The sequence below is a fragment of the Panthera tigris genome, chromosome D1 (genome assembly GCF_018350195.1).
Source record: "Panthera tigris isolate Pti1 chromosome D1, P.tigris_Pti1_mat1.1, whole genome shotgun sequence".
In the NCBI taxonomy this organism is placed as follows: domain Eukaryota; kingdom Metazoa; phylum Chordata; class Mammalia; order Carnivora; family Felidae; genus Panthera; species Panthera tigris.
The window spans coordinates 73,604,009-73,628,707 of record NC_056669.1 but is presented as its reverse complement, the minus strand read 5'-3'; the positions used below and the strand labels follow the sequence as shown (position 1 = coordinate 73,628,707).

The 24,699-nt window shown below is 47.8% G+C and overlaps 1 protein-coding gene across 3 annotated transcripts; it reads right to left on the bottom strand.

The window, feature by feature from the left end:
- Positions 1 to 799: 799 nt before the first annotated feature.
- Positions 800 to 17,822, bottom strand: LOC102970804 (serum amyloid A protein). 3 transcript variants are annotated; one of them, XM_042958520.1, is made up of 5 exons: positions 17,755 to 17,822; positions 17,250 to 17,341; positions 15,452 to 15,462; positions 1,494 to 1,621; positions 801 to 1,091 (listed from the first exon to the last, which is right to left on the bottom strand). In XM_042958520.1, the coding sequence occupies exons 2-5, from the start codon at positions 17,335 to 17,337 to the stop codon at positions 929 to 931; spliced, it is 390 nt and encodes a 129-aa protein (XP_042814454.1). In that variant the 5' UTR covers positions 17,338 to 17,341; positions 17,755 to 17,822; the 3' UTR covers positions 801 to 928. The 3 variants fall into 3 exon arrangements, with proteins under 3 accessions (XP_007098496.1, XP_042814454.1, XP_007098495.2); XM_007098434.3 differs by lacking the exons at positions 15,452 to 15,462; positions 17,250 to 17,341; positions 17,755 to 17,822 and adding exons at positions 3,546 to 3,637; positions 4,345 to 4,504 and having other exon boundaries at positions 800 to 1,091; positions 1,494 to 1,632; XM_007098433.3 differs by lacking the exons at positions 801 to 1,091; positions 1,494 to 1,621 and adding an exon at positions 14,617 to 14,921 and having other exon boundaries at positions 15,324 to 15,462.
- Positions 17,823 to 24,699: the final 6,877 nt, after the last annotated feature.

Sequence of the window (24,699 nt, the reverse complement as noted above, 5' to 3'; positions counted from 1 at the left end):
TGAGCCAGCCAGGTGACCAGAAGGAGGGTTAACATTAAGAATTATTGAATAGTTACAGGAGTTGAGCTATAAAGCGGTAAAAATGAAGGAAGGAATAAATTAAGGAAAGGGCCTTCACGAGGCTGGGATTAAGGTCTGTTAGGAAGTGTGTGGCGATAGTCCAGGTCTATAATCTTGTCAAACTTGACAAGAGAGCCTCCGCTGACGTGACAACAAAACCTGCTAGAGGTTGATGTTGTCACTATGCCACCAATTTGCTGACATATTTTGTTCCTGGGAGCTTTTGTGGAAGGCGTGAGATATGGCGGAGAAAAACTACTTTGGTTGCAGGTCTCAGATGGCATGGACAGGAACTGGTTTTAACTGGATTTGAAGGTTCTGCTGGGAAACCAACACAAGATCAAGATGGCAGTAGCTGGAGCAGGATTCCACAAACCCATCCTCCCATGGCTGTGTCCCCTGTCCTCAGGGATAGAGACCATGAGGAAAAAAACCAAGGGGGACTGGAAGCTGAGGACAGAGAGGGAGACAGGACACAACTGGCAGGAGAGAAGGGTCTGGACACAGAAGAACCTGGAGAGAGCACCAGGGCAACCAGAGGGGAGTGGACAGGGCAGCAGATCTGATCTGGGAAGGGTGGGTGCAGGGCGTCTCCTCTGTGTGACACTGACATGGTCTCCCCCACACCAACCACACGGGCACAGGCCCGGCCTGCACCTGGGTGTCCGTCCATCACCCCTGGGAACGAACAAACTTACAGTCCTTACATCAAAGAATAACACACACTTTTCAACAATCTCGTAAACATTTATTAGACAACTGTCAGGTGCCTTCCATCAGCCTCTGTGGACAGAGAACTCAATGATTCCGCGTCCCTGCCCTCAGAGGGCTCCCAGCCCCTCTCCTGAGTGCTGAGCAAAGAGGAAATTCAGTACTTGCTAGGCAGGCCATCAGGTCGAAAGTGGTTGGGGTCTTTGCCGCTCCGGCCCCATTCATTGGCGGCCTGGTCAGCCTTTGAGTCCTCTGCTCCGTGGCCGCTGCTTCCGTGCCTGAAAAAGTCTGTGACTCTCTGAGAATTCTCTCTCAGGTCGCTGGAATGGAGGAAGGCAGGTAGGAGATCAGTTAGGGAGCTGATGAGGAATAGCCCCTTCCCCCATCTCTCTTCTTTGCAAGGGAGAGCTGACTGGAGCCAAGGAAAGAAGGGCTAAAACACTGACCCCCCCGGCCCAGAAACAGAGCATCTCAGCCCAGGCTGATCCCTTACTGGGTGAACAGCACCCATAGGGGGAGGGTCGGGAATCACCCATTCCCACTGGCCTTGCTCTGACCCCATCAGCCACTCACGCCAACACTGGGCGCAGAGGGGAGGGTGGGCAAGAGAAGGAGGAGCCACAGTGTCTACAGGAGACTTCTCCAGGGCTTGGCCCCTCCTGGCTGGCCAAGGCAGCCAGGCTCAGCTCACCCAGCCCTGCATCCCCAGGAGCCCGTGTTACCTGATCACTTTGGCCGCCCAAGCGCCCCCAGGTCCCCTCCGTGCGGCATCATAGTTCCCCCGGGCGTGGAAGTATTTGTCTGCACCTATGTAATTGGCTTCTCTCATGTCAGAGTACGCTCTCCACATGTCTTTAGTCCCTGGAAAGGAAAGCAAATGATGAGATGAAGGTGATCGTGTCTTGGCAAAATAGAGGAAAAGACATTTTCCTCCCACCGATTCTAAGATCTCAGTCTTTGACAAAATCCTTGGAGAGGATGTTGGCTGGGATGAGTATTCCTTTACATTTCACTTCCCTGGGTGAATGTTATGAGAAGCACCCTTGGTGCGTTTTATTCTGCTTGATTCCATTCTGAGTACTGTTGCTACTTTATGTTTGGCTGTGGGATGTGTGTGAACAAGAGGTGGGATGGTCTTTAAAGGATGCTTTGTCCTGCGATGACCTCTACCTGGACAGACGCAGGGAACCCTGTGACTGGGGCATCAGAACAAAGGCAAGTCAGAGGGAGGCTGCTGACCCAGAGGGCTCCCAACCAGGTCAAGGGGAGAAATTCATCCCTGTGAGCAGCTTGAAGACAACTTGGTCCTAAGTATTTCTGAAAGTCTGGGGCATGTTTGGCACCCAGGCAACTGTCAGAAGTCAACCAGCAGGTGGTAAAGGGGAGTTCTCCTAGAGAGATTTACAAAAACAGGTCATCAGACGCAGAAAAAGTACAACTGGTCCCTCAGCTCTAAAGTCAGTGTCCTCCCAGTAAATGCAGGAGTATATTGCCATCCTCAGGGTGGTTATGCAGATGTACTGAGAAAAATGCGCGTATAACTTCTAGAAGATTGTAGGTGTTCAATATGCTATCACTTCTCTGGGCCTTCGGAAGGCTGGGACAAAAACAGTAAAGCGACTAAGCTAAGAGGAAGATCAGACAGTTACAGACTGAAGGAATCTGAGCAGGCTACATAAAATGCAGACCCTGAAAAAGTAATGTATGGGGTGCCTGGGTGGCTCAGTCAGTTAAATGTCCAACTTCAGCTCAGGTCACGATCTCACGGTTCGTGAATTTGAGCCCTGCATCGGGCTCTGTGCTGACAGCTCAGAGCCTGGAACCTGCTTTGGATTCTGTGTCTCCTCTGTCTCTGTTCTCCTCCCCTGCTCCCACTCTGTATCTCTCTCAAAAATAAATAAACATTAAAAAAAAAAAGTAATGTAGTAGGCAAAAGAGAAAGACCTAGTGTCGAGTGTAATCATAGTTTATGTAATATCCATGTAATGCCTCATCTTCATTTTATGTGTTTATTATTTCTACTGTTTAGGATTCATTCATACATGTAAAGCTCTTAGAACAGTGCCTGGGACAGGCTGAGCTCAGCTACTGTTGGTTGTAGTTACTAAGAGCACAAGTTTGATGCACCCACTTCATGGCTGAGACACAGCAATGAGCTGTCCCCGGTTTCCCACTAGGTGGCAATGGAGTCCCAGTTGTGAGTGGGGAGCAGGCGCCCCGGACCCCAGATGTCTTCTGCTCTGCTGCAAGTTAAAACCCAAAGCTTATGTGACCTTCGTCCTGGGGATCCCCATGGAACAGTGCAATGCTGGCCAGAAGGGCCAGGGCTGGAGGGATAGGACACATGTCATTTAAGGGGAAAAACCACCAGTAGAAAATAAGCTCTAGACATCTAGCGCACAGTAAAATGAAGGCAAATCAATACCGTATCATAATTAGCAAACTTGCTACAGTCTAGAACTTAATTATCTCAACTAGTAAAGGGAAAGGATAATTTTGTCACGTGATAGAGGTGCTCTCTATAGCCACAATGCCAATCATATTAAGTAAACAAATGTGTCATTAACATGCATTCACCTTAAATATACACAAAGTTATAATGCCAGATGTGGTTCAATTGTTCAAAAAAGCCTGGGAAACTGCTATCTTGCAAACCGTGCTGCTTTTCTTCCCACTTGTGGCCTTTGCCCTGTGGGGATGTGGCCTCCACTGTGGTCAGTTCTGGTGGGGGGCCAGTTGCTGCCTTCCCCGGACCGCCATCCTTTGGTCCTTACCTTGACCAGCTTCCTTGAGGAACGTGAGCCATCTTTGGCTGCTGACGCCCAGGACCAGGGAGCACAACAGGATGCCCACGAAAAGCTTCATCCTGCAGCAGAGTCACAGAGACACACAAGGAGGACACACTTTTGGTTTGGTTTGGTTTGGGGTTTTCGGGGGGAGGCACGTGGACCCACACCTGTATCTTATCTATTACCTACATCTACTTATTATTAGATGTTACCGATATCTATTTATCTATACACATACCTGCATATATACACACATATGTGTACGTATACACCCGTGTATATACACATGTGTGTAGAAATGTAGGTAGAAAGAAATAGGCAATGTGTATACACATATATACGCAGGTGACACACGATACATAGAACAGAGGGTCCAGTTCTCCGTTGCCATTTGCCCCATAGGAATCCCGGTATGAGAGATCGCGTTGCGCTTCTAATATAAACCACTTGCCATTTCAGTCGTCCCCTAGGAGCCCTGAAACCCGCTGTCCAGAAAGTTTCCAAAGAGGCCTTTGGGGATTTCGTGACCGTGTACCCATCTGTAAAATGAGGATTGTGGGACATTGCACACATATTTGCAGAACGCCTGCTCTACCCATCCGTGACTCCCACAGAGAAAGTACACGACCAAATCCCAATCCCAGAAAGTATTCACATCTGGAGAATTCAAATTGCCAGGAGAGTAGATTCAGGAAGGAAGCAGAGAGTGAGGACACAGCGAAAGAACGCCTTCGGGTAAGAGAATCTGCAAAGAAGGAAAGTGTAGGAAAGTCTAGCACCTCACCTTTGGCTGTCCCTTCGTGCCGAGGCTCCTGGTGAGGCTGAGCTGCCTGTGTCTCCTGCCTGCGAGGGGGGCTGGCACTATATATACTGACACTCTGCTAGGGGAGTGGGTGGGAAAGCAGGTGTGAAGCAAAAACACTGAGATTTGGGAAATTCCTTTTGGCCAGCACACAGCATCCAGAACATCAGGCTCCTTCTTCACGCCCGTCTACTTTCCAAGGTTGTGCAATCTGGCAGCTTTGAGGCGTGTAGCAAACTTGGAAATTTCTGCCTGTTTCCAGTGTCACTCCTGGTAAGAAAGGTTTTCTTCCCCACACAATAGTGCACTGAAAAATGCTGTGCAGGGTAATCAAAATTAGAAAGGAGAATTGATTGCCCGAAGAATGAGAGAACACAAGGCAAATGGAGGAGCAGCAGGGGCTCCATTAAAGGGGTGGCTCAGGATAGAGCTGGGACCCCAGGGAGCAGGAGTTGGAGAGGAAGGACAGACAACCAGGAAAATGGAGCTTCCAGCACCCAGTGGGTGCACTTGACCCTGATCAGTTGCTATGGAAGCTCCTAATGGCAGGTTACAACTGAGGAACTGCAGTGTAGAAATGTGATAACAGTGTCACATGGGAAGGACGCATTATAAAATGGTCAGGAAAAGGGCATCTGGATGACTGTGTCTGTTAAGCATCTGACTCCTGACTTTTGCTCAGGTCATATCTCCTGGCTCATGAGTTTGTTGAGCCCTACATTGGGCTCTGCACTGACAGTATGGACCCTACTTGGGATTCTTTCTCTCCTCGTCTCTCTCTCTGCCATTCTCCCTCTCTCAAAAATAAATAATAAACATTTTTAAAGAAGTGATTAGGAAATAGCCCACCAGCTGCTAAGTTTTCAGACTAGAAGATTCAGGAAGGGTGCAGAAAAAGCTGGGATGCTGCCCAAGATGGGCGGTTGTGATGATACAGCTGTTTCAGCTGGAAAAGCAGGACTGGGCTTCACTGTGGGAGTTGCGGAAGATTATGCTGGGAAAAAATTGCACACAGGCGTTATTAGCCTGGTGGAGGCCATGGTCCACTCACCAACCTACCCATCACTGCCCCTTCACGAGAAAGGGAAAGTTTCAGGTCATTGGATTTCCCTGGAGATGAGAGAGTTATGGATGTGTAATGTGGCAGCAATGTTGGGGGACCTAGAGGATAGACCTGCATCCAGTGTCTTCCTTACAGTGGGCTCCAGGGCTGGACACCTGAGGACGGTAGTAGGGCAAGGAAGGCCCCTGCCAGGGAGCGCCAGCTCAGGGGTTCTGCCCCAATTGTGTCTGGGAGAAGAAGTATATGAGCAGACACTGGAGATGCTAGGGCCTCCAAGCTGATGCAAGCAAATCCTGGAGGCTGGACAGCGCAGAGCTGGGAAGATGGGAATTACAGACAGGAAGGAGGTGGGCCCCGTGTCACCCAAAGTCACCCAGAAACGAAGCAGGATGTGGACCTTGGATTTGTTACAGGACAGGAGGAGTTCTGAGCAGGACGTGGCAGAGGGGAGGCTGACCCAGGACGAAGCAAATCAGGCAAGGACTGCACTGGTGTGAGGATATCACTGTCTTAGATTGGAGCCTGCCACTCTGGGAGTGATGCCTCTCTCTGGGTCTGGCGTTATGTTAATTCTTGCAGATACAATGAGATGAATGTTGTAAGGCAGACAACTGTCAAAGGATCTCTCTGTCCCTGTGGTTCTCTTATCCAAGGCAATGCTAAGTGACATTTAGATATTCTGCGTACAAATCATTACCTGGGAAAGGTGGGGTCCATGAGCTCTGCCCAGGCCAGGACCCTCAGCAGCTTTGGCTCCCTGGGTCCTAGGAGTAGACATGTGGGGAGAGGGGCAGTTATCAACCTTCCACAGCCCTTGGTGACAGGGAACTCGGGGGCCGCTTCACAGAGGAGGCCATGTGATGCCCACACCCCTCCTCCCACATTCCCCAGGGCAGATATCCTGGTCCAGTGATCACCCCTCTGACAAGTCTTTCACTCCCTTTGGGGCCATTCCGTGCTGGAAAGCCACTGCCCACTTTCCGACATCATTCAAGTCATTGCTTTCTTTGGTAGAAACATTGCAGAGAGAGCAAGGACAACAATGTCTAGACACGGAGCGGGGCCCCTCACAGGGACCTGGGGAAGCACTGCAAGTTCTCCTCCTTTGTTACTTGTGTACTGTAGCTTCTTGGAGGGACACTCCGTTCCCTGCAAGGCCATGCTTACAACAATAGACAATAGTGGCAGGTGGCTCTTTCCCCTTGTGTCTCCTGCAAAAGAAAGCCGTCCTGGCATGGTGGTATGACACTCTCCAGGCCTTAAAGAGACACCCCCAAGTCTCCCATGAGTCCCTGCGTCCCAGCTTGCAGGGACCGTCTCCGTTAGGGCCCGATATGCCGGCTTAATACATAGTGACAACCCCTTTCACTCTCAAAAGTGACCTGGTTTCCATAATACATTAGATGCTACCCCTCCTCTTTTGGCCACGTGTGACCAGGCTGTCGAGAGGCCTCAGACACCTCCCTTTTCTCTGTTACAATTAATTTAAGTGGATGAGAAGAACGCCAAGGCTATGAAGAGTCAGAAAACCAAAGTTAAAAAACAAGCCCCACAGGTACCGTGGCCAAGCATGGCATGTGAAGCGTAGGTCCCACACATGCAGGGACAGAGGAAGGAATGAGGAACAGTTTCATGAATTTAAAATGAGAAAGACAGTGATACCCACCTGAGATACTGTCGTGTTTTTGAGAAATAAAAATTTGGTCATTCAGATGATGAAAATATGTGTGGTTTTTATCTGGTCTTTCACAGTGCCTGCCTCCCAAGCCTTTGGAATTTCCTGAGTATTGAGAGTGACAGTGGTGTCTTTGGTTAATGAGGTGATCTTTGGACCTCACTAAGGATGGGGGCTGATCACCAGGAGGACCAGCCATGTGATTAGAGGAATGGACCTTTCATTCCCTCCTCCTGACCTCCAGGCAGGGGTCAACGGCTGGAGGGTTCAATCAGTCACCAATGGCCAAGGATTTCATTAATCCTTATGCATTGAAGCCTCCATAAAAACCCAAAATGGCTGGGCTTGCAGGGCTGCTGGGGTTGGTGAACATTGGGAAAATGGTGGGCCTGGAGGGGGTGTGGAAGCCCGTGCTATCTTCCCAGTCCTTGCCCTATATATCTCCTCATCTGGCTGTTGATTTTCGTCCTTTTTCGTATCCTTTAATAAACTGGTAAATGTGAATAAGTGTTCTCCCCAAGTTCTGTGAGCCACTCTAGCAAATAATCGTACCCAAGAAGGAGTCACTGGAACCTCTGATCCAGTGGGTCAGTGAGAAGCACACATAACAGTCTGGGGTGTAGTCCTATAGGACTGACCTGGGGTGTAGTCCTATAGGACTGAGTCTTTAACATGTAAGATCTGAGCCATCTTTGGGAAGAGAGTGTCAGAATTGAGAGGAATTCTTGTACAACCTGTTGGGGTCTGAGAACTGCTTGCTGATGCATGTGGAGAACGCCCCCAAACACTGGAACTGGGCATGGGAGCCCTAAAAGTCTACCTCATCAGGTTGTGTCAGGGTGGAATGCTTAAGGCTGAAAAGGGCTTGGATTAATTCTGAACACTTACAAAGCACTTTATACATTGAACTCTTCTGGCTTAGCCAAGAAAATTCATAATCATTTATACTTTGCTGGAGACAGGAAGATTAATATAGTGTTACCAAGTCCACACATTATTAACACATTAATAAGTAAGATTACCAATCAGAGTTGCAGTTTCAATGATCTGGGTTTAATTTTTCAGGACACAGGAATATTCTTTCAAGTATGGGTGTCTCTCAAGATTCCTTTGTTAGAGGGGTGCCTGGGTGGCTCAGTCGGTTAAGCATCCGACTTTAGCTCAGGTATTGATCTCACGGTTCTCAAGTTTGAGCCCCACATCGGGCTCTGTGCTGACAGCTCATAGCCTGGAGCCTGCTTCAGTTTCTCTCTCTGACCCTCCCCTGCTTGCATTCTGTCTCTCTCTCTCTCTCAAAAATAAATAAATATTTTAAAAAAATTTTTTAGGAGAAAAAAATTGAGTCAAAAATCTCTATATATTTGCATGGGACCCTGACTCATTTATCAATTTGTAACTTAAAATCTTCATTAATTTGGGCGAACTATTGATGTGTACGGAGGTGTTTGCACATTTAGCGCTGTTGTGGGGGGGGGGGTGTTTATGTGATGAGAGACACAGGCACATACATGTAAATTATATGATGCATAGACATTTGCTGCTCTTCCTGATCTCAACACTGGAATCCCAATCAGGACAGGCACTGGGCTGTTGGTTTTTTCACCATTAACGCTCAGTGCCTAGGAAGATGCCTAGAATATAGTCAGGCTAACAAAACTTAGTTGAACAAACGTGTTTACTGAAGAGAACTTGAACAGTATTAAATAAGTATAAAGAGAAAAAGAAAAGGCAGTAGTAATTTCATCAGCCTGGATTGGGGGAGGGGGCGGGAAGAACCTCGTTAGATCCTCCACGTTTGGCCTCCAGGCTACTTTCTAAGTGTATGTACATATGTGAAGACATAAACTAAGACAGGGATATAATACTCGTCATTTTATATTCTGCTTTTACCCTGAGCAACTTACTGTGACCATTGGTCCTTGTTACTACGCTTACCCACCACCAAGTCAGTGACAAAGCTGAAGTTCAAATCTGGTCTGCTAAGAGTGAGCATTTGGAATCTTAGCCATCTGCCATGCAGCTGCCACCTGAACTTGGCAGAATACAATAATTGTACAATATAATTTATTTTATTTTATTTTAATTCAATTCTAGTAAACATGCATGAACTTAAGAATGGCTCTCCCAGGGGAGTGATCCCTGCCAGGGAACACTGAGGTCTTCTGTGCCATTGCCTGCTCTGTTCCCAGGGCCTAGCTCAGTTCCTGCCACATACTGGGAGCTCATTCAAGAAGTAGTGGATAAGGGGATGGATGGATGAATGAGTTTTGCAAGCATCTTTGCTGACAGTGCAAACAGTTGGAGGCTTTTGAAGGCTCTGAGTTAAACTGTTTGGACTTTCCTAGGTCAAGGCCTGCATGGGAGGAAGGGAAGACTGCAGTGCTGAGCGGCTCCCTCTGAGGTTATGTCATTCAGGAGCAAGGCCCGTTGGCCAGCCTGGAGTTCTTGTCACTTTGCCCAGCTCTTTCAGGAAAGGGACAAGTGGGTCATTAACAGGAGGCTTTGTAAACATGTTTTAAACAGCATGGTTTGACAGGACTCCATAAATCATGAATTGTGTGTAAACCACACGTTTTTTTTTTTTGTTTTTTTTTTGTTTTTTTTTTTTTTTTTTTTTCAGAAAAGACCTGGATTTTCCTCCCCTAGTTACAGATTTCAAAAAGCAAACCTGGGAAATTAGAGAATTGTGAAAGAGCCCCCTTTGCACCTGAGTTTGAAAAGCAGGCTGTTGAGTGACACTTCTTCCCCGCCTCCCACACCTTGAGGCCCAAGAGGCTCCATGTACCCCACATCCCAGGGAGAGCATCCAGGAGGCAGGCCAGATCTGATGAGCCGCCATGATGAATAGGTAGCACTGAAGGCCTGGGCAATCGCCACCTCCTCGGCCACCCCTGGACCATATAGGAAAGGCCTGGGCAGGAGGAGAAGAGGCCCTCGGTCGCTCTGGGGGTCTGCCGGGAAGACCACTGAGGTTAGAGGAAAGGCAGTGACTGGGCCAGCTGATGCAACACCTTTCGTAGAGAGGGGCTTGGAACATGGGCCACTGTCAGGACCAGTGGTGGATACACCAGCACCTCTTGGGGGAGGTCCTGCATGGCTGGGGGTGCTGGTGTAGAGCTGAACTTCACCTCAGGGACACTGCCGGCACACTTTGTGATTAACAATAAGTAAAGCCTATTACTTCTTCCTAGTCAATATAATGAGAGCAAACCTGTATAGGCTTAAATGGTATTGGTATATTTCATTATTTCTAAGATACGCATTTCTTGAGTATAATTTCCTGAAATTAGGACATGTCTTACATTCACTAATGACCAGGCAGCATTCATAAAATAGTTGTCATTGCTTTAGGAATCCATTTTGTGTATTTTTTTCCCCTTTTTTGCTTATACACAAGAGTGAAAGATATAAATGTGCGCCTAAGGAGGTCCAAAGAGTCTCTTTCAATAGGTATAAAATAAAAATGGTGAATGATAAGGAAAAATGTTACATCTTCACTTAATTAACAACACTTTTTTCTGGGTGGTTGATAAAAAATAATGCTTCTTTCAATCCATGGTGACTTGCACTCAGAGAAATGCAGTGTGCCTTTTCATCTCCTCTGTTCTCACAGAGTGCTCTCTGCAAACCTGACCCTCAGGTTACTCTGGAAGTTTGAAATATGTATTGCTTTCTCCCAAGGCTTCTCCTCAGAAACCGTACTAAGAATTTATGTACACTTGAGGTTTCTAATTTGCATTTCTATGAGAGAGAGCACAAAGCACTCCTAGAGAAAGTTACATATTTTCTGTGATAAAGGAAAATTTGGTCATTCTTTGTGTATCTTAGCAGAGATTTTGGTGTAGATTTATGTAGTCACCTCCAAGGGCCTCATTACCCCATTCTGCATATCAAACCCTGTAGCAAACCTCTGTACTTTGTACAATCCCAACCTCCCTCCCGGTTCTGGCTACTTTTGAACAATACTTTTCTACATCATTCATTCATTTCAACAGAAATTTATTAATCCACTCCTATTTGCCAGGTGCTATGACAGGTACTGTGGATACAAGGCTGACATACAAGAGGAGAGCCATGGTTTTTGGGATTTCTTGGGATTCCTTTCTTGGGCTTTCTTGGGATTCCTACCTACTTGCCCTAAAGACAGACACATCCACAGACAAACACGGTCGAGCATGATGAGTCCTGGGGTTGGGGTACAGCAAGAGCTGAGTTCCTGAGGTCCCTGTCCTCCATCTCAAGTGTGCTGCCCGCCTCTTGTCAGCTTTCTTCCTTCTCAGAGCACAAGATGTTTCTTCTCCCTTCGGGGTTACCACCCCTGTGGGCTTGACCCCACCCCCTCCTGCTTCCCCTTGACTTTGAGGCATCTTTTGTCCCCTCCACTTTATCTTTAGTGTGTACAAACAAGAAGAAAGTGGAGTGAAATATTTAAAGTGTTTGGAGGGAATAAAAAAACCACCAACATACATTCTGTATGCTGTGTAATTATCCTACAAAATGAATGAGAAATAAAGACTTTCTCAAAAAAAAAAAAAAAAAAAAAGGTGAGGTACAGGGTGCTTGAGTGGCTCAGTTGGTGAAGCATCTGACTTCAGCTCGGGTCATGGTCTTGTGGCTTGCGGGTTTGAGATCTGCTGTCAGCACGGAGCCCTCTTTGGATCCTGGGTCCCTCTCTCCCGCTGCCCCTCCCCCATTCATTCTCCCTTGCTCTCTCTTGCTCGCTCTCTCTCAATAATAAACAAACATTTAAAAATTTTAAAAAGAAAGGTGAGGGGGGTTGTTGGCATACACCTGCCTTGAAAAAATGTTAGAAGCTCTTTAGAGAGAAGTAAAATAAAAACTGAGATCCACAGGAAGAAAGGACCAGCACTGAGGAAGGAATAAATAAAGGTAAAACAGGGGTAATAACAGCCCGTACATTCTCATTAGGTCATTTCAGGCTGTGCACACTGCACACCAATCTCCCCAGCATGTGGAGCCTGCTGTCACTAGCCAGTGGCCATACTGTGGCCTGCACCTATTTCTCCTGCTCCTGCCTTATTTTGACGTAGACTCACTCCTGTCGCACTAAGCCTCAAGCCTCCCACACCTCCTCCACCTGCACTGCCACTAGTGCTTTCTGATGGGCACCAGAAGTCTCTTGGGACTAACCGCTTCCTAGCCACACTTTTATTTAACAATGAATGAGATTTGTCATTGACCCTCATCCATTAGGAGTTCTCATCAATTCCCTTTTCGAGACGAGTCGCATTCCAGTTATCAATTTAAGTATTCGAGCTTCATACCCGCCTTTCTTTGCCCTGTTTGTGATACTGGAGCTGGTCCCTGTTATAGTTCTCCTGTGCCAGCCAAGCACGATGCCAATCTTTGTCAGTAGAGGGCGCGGGAGGGACGAACGGGAAAGAAAGACTCTCCCAGGCCTGGGCTTTGCCTCCTTCTAGCTCCTGGGTTGCTCTTCTCAAGTGCGGGGTACCCAGTGACACTCACCACAGGCAGTTTTGTTGGTATCCCACTGAAGTTTCTGGACAAGTTCCAGGATACCTCCCTGGATTTCCATGGTGTTCTATAGCACTTTGCCTGTGTTGGGGAGCTGCCTAACCATATACCACAGACTGAGTGACTTAAACCACAGAAATGTAGTTCTCATATTTCTGGGAGCTGGGAAGTCCAAGATCAAGGTGCAAACTAATTTGGTGCTTGGTGGGCCCTCTCTTCTTGGATGGCAGATGGACAGACACCTTGTAGCTGTGTCCTCACAGGGCAGAAAAGAGGGAGCAAGATCTCTGGTATCTGATATTATAAATACATTAATCCTATCTGACCAGGTTCCACACTTCTGACTTATTTATCCTTAGTTACTTCCTTATAGCCACATTGGGACTAAAGGCTTCAACATATGAATTTGATGCGTGGGGGATGCAATTCAATCCACGACACTGCCCCTTCAGGGCTGGCCTTGGGCCATCAGCAGCATTGTCCCTCCTGCCCCCATGGGGGCTGCCTCCCGTGAGTTTGTGACAACCCCCGCTGTGTCCCAGTTCAGCTGCATGCCCACGCGGTTTCCTGCCAAGTACCCTTGGCACCTCAGTGGGAGAGTCCTTGCTTGTCAGCTTTGGCTTGTGACACCCAGCAGTCTTTATCAGCCGTCCAACGGGCTGCAGGATTTCCAACAAATCTACATCTCAGCTTTGTGTGTTCTGTGCCACTTAGTATTGAATCGTGTACCAGTTAAGAATTCCTTACATTATAATTTCCCAACTCCAGTTACTAACTGGTTTCTGTCTCCTGATTCTGCTCAACTGATAAGAGGGGTCTTCTCGTTCTGTTGGCTCTTCACTAGAATTTCCCCAATTTGACTGGTTAAGGTGCAGAAGCTGTGAGGGAAGAATCACAAGTGAGGTGGATTGATGTCTTCATTTAGGCTTGAGTGAGGCAGTGAGGTGACGCAGAGAAAAACTGCTTTGGACACAAGTCTTACATGGCATGGACAGAAACTGGTTTTAATCAGATTTGAAGGCGCTGCTGAGAAACCAACACAAGGGCACCTGGATGGCTCAGTCAGTTAAGCGTCTGACTTTTGCTCACCTCCTGATCTCACGGTGTGTGAGTAGGAGTGCTGCTTAGGGCTCTGTGCCAACAGCTTGGAGCCTAGAGCCTGCTTTGATTTCATCTCTCTTTCTCTCTCTCCTCCTCCTCTCAGGGAGCAGGAATTGGAGTGGAAGGATGGACGACCAGGAAAATGGAGCTTCCAGCACCCAGTGGGTGCACTCGACCCTGATCAGTTGCTATGGAAGCTCCTAATGGCAGGTTACAACCGAGGAACTGCAGTGTAGAAATGTGATACAGTGTCACGTGGGAAGGACGCATTATAAAATGGTCAGGAAAAGGGCATCTGGGTGGCTCAGTCTCTTAAGCGTCTGACTTTGCTCACCTCCTGATCTCTCGGTTTGTCAGTGGGAGCTCTGCATAGGGCTCTGTGCCAACAGCTCAGAGCCTAGAGCCTGCTTCATTTCGTCTCTCTCTCTCTCTCTCTCTCTCTGCCTCTCCTCCTACTCTCTCTCTCTCTCTCTCAAAAATAAATAAACTTACAGAAATGTAAAAAACAACAACAGCAGCAGCAACACAAGATCAAGGTGGCCCTGGCCAGAGAAGGATTCGAGAGTCGCATCCTCCCATGGCTGTGTCTCGTGCCCCCAGGAACAGGTACCACTGAGGAACAAATCAAAGGGAACTGGAAGCTGAGGACAGAGAAGGAGACAGGACACGATTGGCAGGAGAGAGGGGTGTGGACACGGAGGGACCTGGAGAGAGCACCAGGGTAAGCGGAAGGGCCTGGACAGGGCAGCAGGTCAGATCCGGGAAGGGTGGGTGCAGGGCGTCTGCCCTGTGTGACACTGACATGGTCTCCCCCACACCAACCACACGGGCACAGGCCCGGCCTGCACCTGGGTGTCTGCACCTGGGTGTCCATCACCCCTGAGAATGAACAGTCCTTACATCGAAGAATAACACACACTTTCCAACAATCTCTTAAGCATTTATTAGACACCTGTCAGGTGTCCTCCATCAGCCTCTGTGGACAGAGACCTCAATGACTCCATGTCCCTGCCCTCAGGGGACTCCCAGCCCCTCTCCTGAGCGCAGAACAAAGAGGAAGCTCAGTACTTGTCAGGCAGGCCAGCAGGTCGAAAGTGGTTGGGGTCTTTGCCACTCCGGCCCCATTCATTGGCTTCCTGGTCAGCCTTCGAGTCCTCTGCTCCGTGGCCGCTGCTTCCGTGCCTGAAAAAGTCTGTGACTCTCTGAGAATTCTCTCTCAGGTCGCTGGAATAGAGGAAGGCAGGTAGGAGATCAGTTAGGGAGCTGATGAGGAATAGCCCCTTCCCCCATCTCTCTTCTTTGCAAGGGAGAGCTGACTGGAGCCAAGGAAAGAAGGGCTAAAACACTGACCCCCCCGGCCCAGAAACAGAGCATCTCAGCCCAGGCTGATCCCTTACTGGGTGAACAGCACCCATAGGGGGAGGGTCGGGAATCACCCATTCCCACTGGCCTTGCTCTGACCCCATCAGCCACTCACGCCAACACTGGGCGCAGAGGGGAGGGTGGGCAAGAGAAGGAGGAGCCACAGTGTCTACAGGAGACTTCTCCAGGGCTTGGCCCCTCCTGGCTGTCCAAGGCAGCCAGGCTCAGCTCACCCAGCCCTGCATCCCCAGGAGCCCGTGTTACCTGATCACTTTGGCCGCCCAAGCGCCCCCAGGTCCCCTCTGTGTGGCATTATAGTTCCCCCGGGCGTGGAAGTATTTGTCTGCATCTTTGTAATTGGCTTCTCTCATGTCAGAGTAGGCTCTCCACATGTCCCAAGCCCCTGAGAGGAAAGGTCACGGCAAAAGGGATATCACGTGAACAGAAAACCTCTGGCACACCTCAGAGAAGAATCAGGGACGACAAATCTGCCACCGACTCCAGATTTCTGCCTGGTCCCCTTGGATAGCACAGGCTGAGAAGAACAAGTCTGCATCCTAGGTGGTTTCTCCAGCTTTCTCTAGTGGGAGTCGTGTGGGTGGGGCACAGCTGTGTTGTCCCTGCGGGTCTATGTCTGCCTCTCACTTAGGGCTCTGCCTGAGCTGTTTAAACGAGAGAAAGGAGGTATCACAGAACAGGACTTGTCAACTTGAGCGCCCCTGAAATTTGGGGCAATTCTTTGTTGCTCAGGGCCGTTCTGATATCGTAGGATGTATAGCAGCATCCCTGACCTCTCCGCACTAGAGGTGGGCAACATATTCCCTGAGGGTCACAAGCAGAAGGGTTTCCAGACATTGCCAACTGTCCCCAGGGCCCAAAAGTGCCCTCGGTCGGGCAGCACTGCTGTAAAATGAAGCCGCGTGTGACAAGGTCCAGGGGACGTGGTAAGTGAGGAGGTGACAAGAAGGCACCTTCTGGGAAAGGCCCAGGCATACAGCACTTCTGCCCTGAGGCCCAGGAGATGGATACTTGCAGAATGAGGGCGCATAACTGGGACCCGAGTCCCTCTGGGTGTTAGGGGCATAAACGGCATCCTGAAAACCTTCTAAACAGGCTGTACCGATGATATCAGCAGCTTGAGGAAGCAAGGGGTCGAGCCGTGGCCCATCAGCCCTACTTGGCTGCACCTTCTGATGACCTGGGAGCCTCTGAAGTCCCGGTGACCAGGTGACACCCGGCCCAAGTACCTCAGACTCTGGGGGTGGATCTCAGGCATCACTAGCTTTCATGCTCTCCGAGTGATTCTGACCCGTAGCTGAGATCGATAGCCACCCAGCTTTAGGAAGCTGCCTGGCAAGGACTCGGGCCTCACGTGCAGCTGGGTTCCAACCTCCTCTTGGCCACCTGCTGACTGGCAGTTAGTCCCTGGACAATGGACTCGGCTGCTCTAAACCCCAGTTTTGTCCCCTTCAAGTGGAGGACGATGTCTGCCTCCCCGAGGTGTTCTGAAGTCATAGTAAGTGACCACGTGTGCCAGCTTGACCAGAAGTGTCCCCGTTCGCCTAGAACTATCCCAGTGAGCCCTGAGAGTGTCATAGAAAACTCCTCGGGCCCAAACAAACCAGGACAGTTGGTCACCCTAAATTGCCTAGTGCAGGCTTGGTAGATGTTATTAGTTCCTCGTTTTTATTTATTTTTTATTTTGGTCAAGTAAAATGCTAGGAAGGGGTAGGGAACAGGGGCAGTGTCACTGAGGATAGGAAGCATCAGTGAGAGCTGAGCTGAAGGTGTCTCTGGTTCGATCCAGGTAGGAAATGGAAGGAAGGATGGAAGGGAGGAAGGAAGAAAAGGAGGAAGCGATGAACGAAGGGAGAGGCAAAGAAGAAGAAAAGACGAACAGTTTTAATCATGCTTTGTGCAATGTGTCTGCGGAAAATTCTCTGCCATTGCAAGACTTACTCTGTTTCTACTATCCAAACTGAAGCTTCAGCTGGGAATGATGATTGCTCCCTCTCTAGTAACTGACGGACACAGATCCTCTGGTTTTCAATCCGCTTGATGAAAAGCTCCCCAGACACGGGCACCTTCTAGCACTTAGGACAACACACCTAAGGCAGTAGGTCCACCCCTTGCATGTGCTCGGGGTGAGTCCCAGTGGCCCACGGATGCCACCCCCCCTCTAGTGCTTACCTTGAGCAGCCTCTCCAAAGAACGAATACCATTGGCTGCTGACACCCAGGACCAAGGAGCAGAAGATGAGGCCTGTGAAAAGCTTCATGGTGCTGAAAGGAAGGAGAGGTCAGGGGGCAAGGACAGGGCCCGCACACCCCCCTTTGGGAGTTGCATGTCACGGAGCCACTGCTGCAAATTCCAGTGGTTCTCAGGAGACTCTTAGGAGCCCGCGTGGGAACCCTACAGCCGGTCCCCACTCAGAGCCACAGCCCTAATTCTGGCCCCGTGAGCCCTGACTGCCCGGCTGGCTGAGAGTCCCCAAGGCGGCATTGATGGAGGAAGAGGGCAGTTGGGACCAGATTGTCCCTGCCTGGAGCGGCCTGTCATCAATCAACAAGCATTTACTGTGTGTCATCCTGCCAGCTCAGACCTCATACAGGACAAATCAGAACAGAATGATTATTTTGAAAGGAATTTACAGTCAGTTCTTTTCCACAAATCAGTCCTTGGAGTCGCCCCTCACCTGAGTCCCAGTGGAGCAGAGCTGCCGGTCCCTGCCTTCTGGGAGAGGTGGCCGGGATTTATACTGCACCCTCCCCGTTGGGCGCCCCATGGGGACGCAAGAAAAGCCAGACCTGGTGCCCGGAAAGGTCCCTCCAGGTCATGGCCCCGAGAGACCTGCAAAGGAAAACTTACTGGACACCCGTGGTTTTCTTCATCCACAGGTCAACTTCCAGTTGTGCAACTGTGAGCAACCCAGCTTGGCTGGTTCTGCCTGGAAGCTGGGGCTCAGGAGGAGGGCTCTGCTGTCTGAGTCGGAGGGGCTGTGGAGAGGAAGGATTGGAGCACCAGGCTGGTGGCTGGGGGCTGGGGGCTGCTGGCAGGTGTGTGGTTGGGGATGGCTCCTCCAGGCAGGGCTTTGCTTTACTGATCATTTCCTCAGGATGGTCCCTGCCGGGCCAGAAGGTCCATGTGCCAGATGTGACACCCTTTGAGTTCATGTGTAAGCTCTTGAGTTCCCAACTGATGGCTTTTCCCAACAAGTGTCTCGGGAAGATCCTTCCACCGGTCTGTGTGCACATGCTAAGCTCTCGGCACCGACGCATTGAAAAGCCCCGTTCAGCCGGTTGAGCCCATGAGGAAGTGTATTACCTCAGCCGGGTCCCAGGTTGGGAGTATCTAGTTGGAGGGATTCTGTCTCCCCTCACTGAATCTTGGAATTACATCAGAGTGGAAATGAGTGTTTGGTGCAAGGAACTAAAATGTAAACTCTTAGAAACCTATAATAGGCCATCTGTTATGGGAAAATGGCAGTCCAATTGGATAACTACCAGGCTCCCAGTGAGGGGAATGTTGAGGGAAAACTGTCTGCTGTATTTTGAAGGGTGCAGGGGGGTCACTGTCTGCCCTCTTCTCACTATTAGTCAGAAATTTCAGCAGGGTCTGTCCAGCAAGATGAGGCCTGTGTATAAATGAACAGAGCCTCCTACTCTTCAAAGATAATATCCCTTGTGCCTCCTAACTGTAACGATTCTAGAAAGAGAACGCCTGAGACTATAGTTCAGCATAGACAGTTGACATTGTTCCAAGCTGTCTAAAGACTGAACAAAAAGCTGATTCTCTGCCTGAAACATAATGAAGCTTATTATTACTCCTTCCCTCTCCTGGATTTTTTTGGACAAGCCAGTAAGAACTATTCTTTTTGACTCTCAATGCCCTGCCTCTTTAGTCAACTATTATATCTTGTTGTTATTGCTTTATAAATGAAATACATAATCTCAAATTCTCAAACTCTTGGTTTGAATAGGAAATCTAGCATATGGGAGAAGAGTGATATGCTAAGGTTTCTTTCAGCTTTACAAAGATATCTTGTATGTTCCAGAACCATTTGGGAACAAAGGATATCAATTACATCCATTATAACATTATTGACAGGGTGACAAATCATGGGTCCAGACAACCAAGCGGACTTCTTTTTGGGGTGGTCCAGGGTACAGGAAATACAATCTCTGAAGTCCATTTACATTATAAGACTATTTCAAAAAACTTCCAAGGACCATTTTTTTTAATGTTTATTTTTGAGACACAGAGCATGAAGGGGGGAGGCACAGAATCCCAAGTGGTCTCCAGGTTCTGAGCTGTCCGCACAGAGCCCAATGAGGGGCTCAAACTCACGAACCTCGATATCATGACCTGAGCCAGTCAGTTGCTTAACCGATTGAGCTACCCAGGTGCCCCAAAAGACCGATTTAAATTAAAGTTAACAACAGAAACTAGGGGCACCTGGGTAAACACTTGGTTTCAGCTGAGGTCATCATCCCAGGGTTATAGGATCGAGCCCCCTGTCAGGCTCCACGCTCAGTGTGAAGCCTGCTTAAAATTCTCTCTCTCTCTCTCTTTCTCTCTCTCTCTCTCTCTCTCTCTCTCTCTCTCTCTCTCTCTCTCCTCCCTCCCTCTGCCCTTTTCCTGCACCGAGTGCATGCTCTCTCTCAAAAAAAAAAAAAAAATGGGGTACCTGGGTGGCTCAGTCGGTTGAGCGTCCAACTTCAGCTCTGGTCATGATGTCACAGCTCGTGGGTTTGAGCCCCATGTCGGGCTCTGTGCTGACAGCTTGGAATCTGGAGGCTGCTTTGAATTCTGTGTCTCCCTCTCTCTCTGCCCCTAACCCACTTGCATTCTGTCTCTGTCTCTCTCAAAAATAAATAAAACATTTAAAAAAAAATCCCACAAAAACAAAAAACAGAAACTATGTCTCTTTTGTCACCTTTGTATATGCAGTGTTTATCACACTCTGGTGAATAACAGGCACTCATTCTTTGTTTTATTCGTGCTTCGCGAGTACTTGCTGAGCTTTCATACACTCCAGTGGTGTTCCATGTGCTGGAACGTGTCTAGCCTCATGTGTTTACATTGCAGCGATCGATCTGTAAGTATAAACACAGTGACATCCCACATTATCTAATTCTGACCCATTCCCGACAGCGTGTTGGGTAGCAATTGTTTTTTTAATTACTCTTTATCTGCAGTTGTGCTCAGTGCATTCCAACCTCAGCACCATCTTCCTGGTTGATTTTCCCTTGTTTAGGAAAATCTGCTTCATCTGCCCTCCACAGCCACGCTGCTTAGGGTCATAACACCACTCTCCGTAGCCATACAGAGGATCCTTGCCCTTCTTGTGCTGTGTCACTTTGTGTAGTTGATGCTGCCGCTTTCTAACAGAAAGTCGAGTGGGTTTGGGGAATGTTCACCATGTTCTCGAGGGCACGCAATCAGCACTGTGTCCACAGCACTGTCTTATTGGTAATGCTAAGGTCAGCACCAGGTCGGGATGGATTAAAGCAGAAGAGGCCTGTCGTGAACTTCAGAAGCAGCCTTGATGGTTTAAGATATGTCAAGCCAAACTTCTGTTTCCTTAACTCTAAAATATCCCTATAGCAATTTTTTTTGGGGGGGGAGGGTTAAAGACAGCAAATTTTTGAATGCCAATTATTTTATTTTACAAGAGAAAAAAATAAGAATCCCTTCTTAGCCAATTTTCACAAATATGATCTGAACCATTCAAATACCTGCTCAACAATCTGTGAAGGATAGCTATACAATATAAAACAATTAAAACACCAATTACCTAATTATTTAATAACTAATGAGCCCATTTGTGGGTGTTTTGTCTGCAATACAATAATACTCTAGAAAGTTGGACACGAATTCTGTTTCCTTTCTATACTGCGACAAACATGTACTGTAAATTTAATAAAATAAAAAATGTCAGAGATCATGAATGCAAATAATTTTTGCTTCATAAAATATACCGGAATTTGGGTGGCAGAGTAAATGAAAAACTACACATCTAAGATTTGTCCACATCCAAATTCGAGGGGCTGAGTGATAGTCTTTTCTGCTTGGCACTGCATATTCTATATCCAGATGGCTGGGAACAGTGTTCTAAAGCTATAGATGACGCAATTATTGAAACACGCAGGTAAAATGGATGTCTGTGTTTCTTTGTTTTCTATCACCCAAGTCCTGATAGTGTGAGACTGGGTTTGCGGTTAAAGTTTTTAAATTTATTTTTATTTTATTTTTTTATTAAAAAATTTATTTTAATGTTTATTTATTTATTGTTGAGAGAGAAAGCACAATCAGGGGAGGGGCAGAGAGAGAGGGAGACACAGAATCCGAAACAGAGCCCGACGCGGAGCTTGAACTCACGAACCGTGAGATCATGACCTGAGCCAAAGTTGGATGCTTAACCAACTGAGCCACCCAGGCGCCCCTGCAGTTAAAGTTTTGAATGGATATTAATGTTTACGTCTTGGTCACTCAACTAGCAACATGTGTCACTGTTGTCTGCGTGATTTAAACCTAAGGGTGGCAGGTCACCACCCAGTAACAGGAGAGACAGAAGACTTCCTGGGAATAAATGCGTGTTGGGAGCCCATGGAAGTTCATTTCAGATTGCTTCCATTTTTCAGTGGAATAGGAAGCAAAGTCATCAACTGAGAGGAGGATGGAGGACACATGGTAGAAGTTCTAGGAGAGGAGTGAAAAGTGGTCATCTAGGAGAATGGCAAGGTGAACAGGCTTGGGAAGCGTAGTAGGATTGCAAGGAGGCTGGAGGATAAGGATCATGAACTTGAAGTGAAACTAATCACCGCGGCTCTGTATTTTTCCTCGACCACATTCAGCTGCCAAAGTGCAGACTTGAAGCAGTGGGAAACTGGATCTCACCGCTCAGTAAATACTTGTTAAATTATCAAATGAATTAACATATGCAGGGGGCACCTGGGTGGCTTAGTCGGTTAAGCGGCTGACTTAAGCTCAGGTCATGATCTTGCCCTTTGTGAGTTCAAGGCCTGTGTCTGGCTCTGAAGGCTCAGAGCCTGGAGCCTGTTTCAGATTCTATGTCTCCCTCTCTCTCTGCGTCTCCTCCACTTGTGCACTGTCTCTTTCTCTCTCTCAAAAAATAAATAAACATCAAAACAATTTTTTTAATGAATTAACACATGCAAAAGTCAAAGGAGGATTCATTTAAAGATGAGGGAGGGTTATAGGGGATAGGGAGAGAATTAACAAAGAGAGAGTGAGTGAGGGCATAAATATACTCCAAGGTCCAAGGGTCCACAGGACCACTGAGGATGGAGTTACCTAGATGTAGCAGGAGCAGATCTTTCTCTGATAGAAGAAAGAAAGGAGAGAGGATGAGGAAGATGTATTTTGAGATGAAGGACAGAGAGCTGAAAGAAACCAGAACCACCTATCCTTCACCTCTCTCAGGATTCATCAGTCTCTACCTGTTTGCATTTTGGAGTTTGGCCCCACAGTGCACAAAACCCAGGGATAGGAACCCTGTCTGGTTTACTGACAGACAATCTGCTAAACCTCTTACACGTAGCAGGGCACCCCACCTATAATAAGTTCTCAGTAATTTTTATTGATTGAATGAATCAGTGAGTGAATGAAGGAGAAGCAACTGCATGGATGGGTAGAAGTAGGGTGATGGTGGAGTTTGGAGGTTAAGAAGAATGGGAAAACTTTGAAACCATGATGTGTCATTTAGAGATGAACATGGACATTGTTTATAAGCAGTAAAATCCCAGCCTACTTGGAGTGATTGAATTTATTGTCAAAGAATATATCCAGAGAGCAAACACTTATCACCTCCTCTGCCACTTCCATCCTGTTATTATGCACCATCGTTTGGATTATTGTAATGAATCCCTAACTGGTTTCCACGTTTCCACACTTGCCCCCAACTAGTATCTTCTCAATAGAGCAACCAGACTGTTAAAACACCAGACAAACCATGTCACTCTCTGCTCAAAACCCTCCAGAAGATCTCAGTTTTACCCATAGTGAAGTCAAAAGCCCTTACAGTAGCTTATAAGACTCTAGTCTCTCTTACCCACACCTCATTTCCTACTTTTCTCCTCTCGTTCATTTTGCTCCAGCCACACTAGCCCCCTCCCTGTTCTTCCAACTCTTAAGCATATTTTACCTCAGGCGCTTGGATTAGCTATTCCTTTCATCTAGAATATTCTTTGCCCAGATATTTGCATTTTGGGGTTTTAAGAAGAGCAAGAACTTAGATTTCAGGGTGTTGGAAGGTTCAGCAATCTTATTAACATCAGGAAGAGAGTTGGCAGTGAGTATATCAGGAGGGCTGTGACACGTGAAAATTTTCCACAAAGGTGGGAGAAGAGTGGAAAGCTCTATCAACAGATATAATTGAGAGATGCTTTGTCCCTAAATAGTAGTAACTAGATTGTCTATATCAAGAGCATCTGGTCAGCATTTTATGAATGCCAATTCTTGGGCCAGAATCTTGAAAATTCTGATATAGCAAGTTTGGAGTGGACCTTAGGAATGCCTGTGTTTGAAAATAAATTACATTGGTAAGGGTGGAGAGTGGGTAGTAAGGAATTTGATGGGGACTTAGGAGAAGGCATTCCAAAGAGCACTGGGGATGTTGCCAGGTGAACTTAAGGAGACCCCGGGGCCCTGAGGCCTCTTCAGCCCACCCCAGGATGTGGCCAGAAGCTTTTGGTCCTGTCACAAGAAAGACTTCAAAGAGAGACTAGACACAACAGTTGAGTGGTGTAAGAAGGAAAGTTTATTAAAGCGAGACTACACTCTCAAGATGTGAGAACAGGCACGCTCAAGGGAAAGCTATGCGCCTGGGGTTTGGGTCTCTATCTTATATTGATAGTTGTTAATTAGGGGTGGGGAATATTTATTAGTTGGGGAGGGGATTTTGGGGGGAGCAGGATTTTGCATCTTTTCTCCCTTACTTGGTGAGAGTCTCTGGCCATCTTTGTCTTGGGCCTGTCTGGTTTGATCCGGCTTCCTGTGTTTTATTTTTTTATTTTTTTTTTTTACATTTATTTATTATTGAGAGACAGAGAGAGACAGAGCATGAGCATGAGAGGTGCCAAGAGATGGGGAGACACAGAATCCAAAGCAGGCTCCAGGCTCTGAGCTGTCAGCAAAGAGCTCAACGCGGGGCTCGAACTCACAAACCGAGAGATCATGACCTGAGCCGAAGTCGGACACTCAACCGACTGAGGCACCCAGGTGCTCCAACTTCCTATTTTTGTATTTGGAGTGCTGCCAGGACAGGTCTCTAACTCCCCCAAACCCACCCCCTCCCCCCCAGCTAGTGGGCCATGTCTTCCCTTTTGCTGGCTTCCAAGCATCCTGTTAAAACCTAACTGCTTACTCTAACAGGGATATAGAGATGGCAGTGAGGGGCAAAGAGGATGTAGACCCTCTTTCCCATTTTTTTGTTCAGGAATTACGGGAGGTCTACCCCATGGGAAAGGATGACCGTCAAATGGAACCAACGTGGGAAAGGGGAGTTTCAGCTTTTTGTAACAGGGGAAGGAAATAAGCAAAGGTAAAGGGGAATACTCACCACAGAGCCTTCTCATCAGGGCTCATTGGAAGGCAGTGGTGAATAAGCAGATAGAGT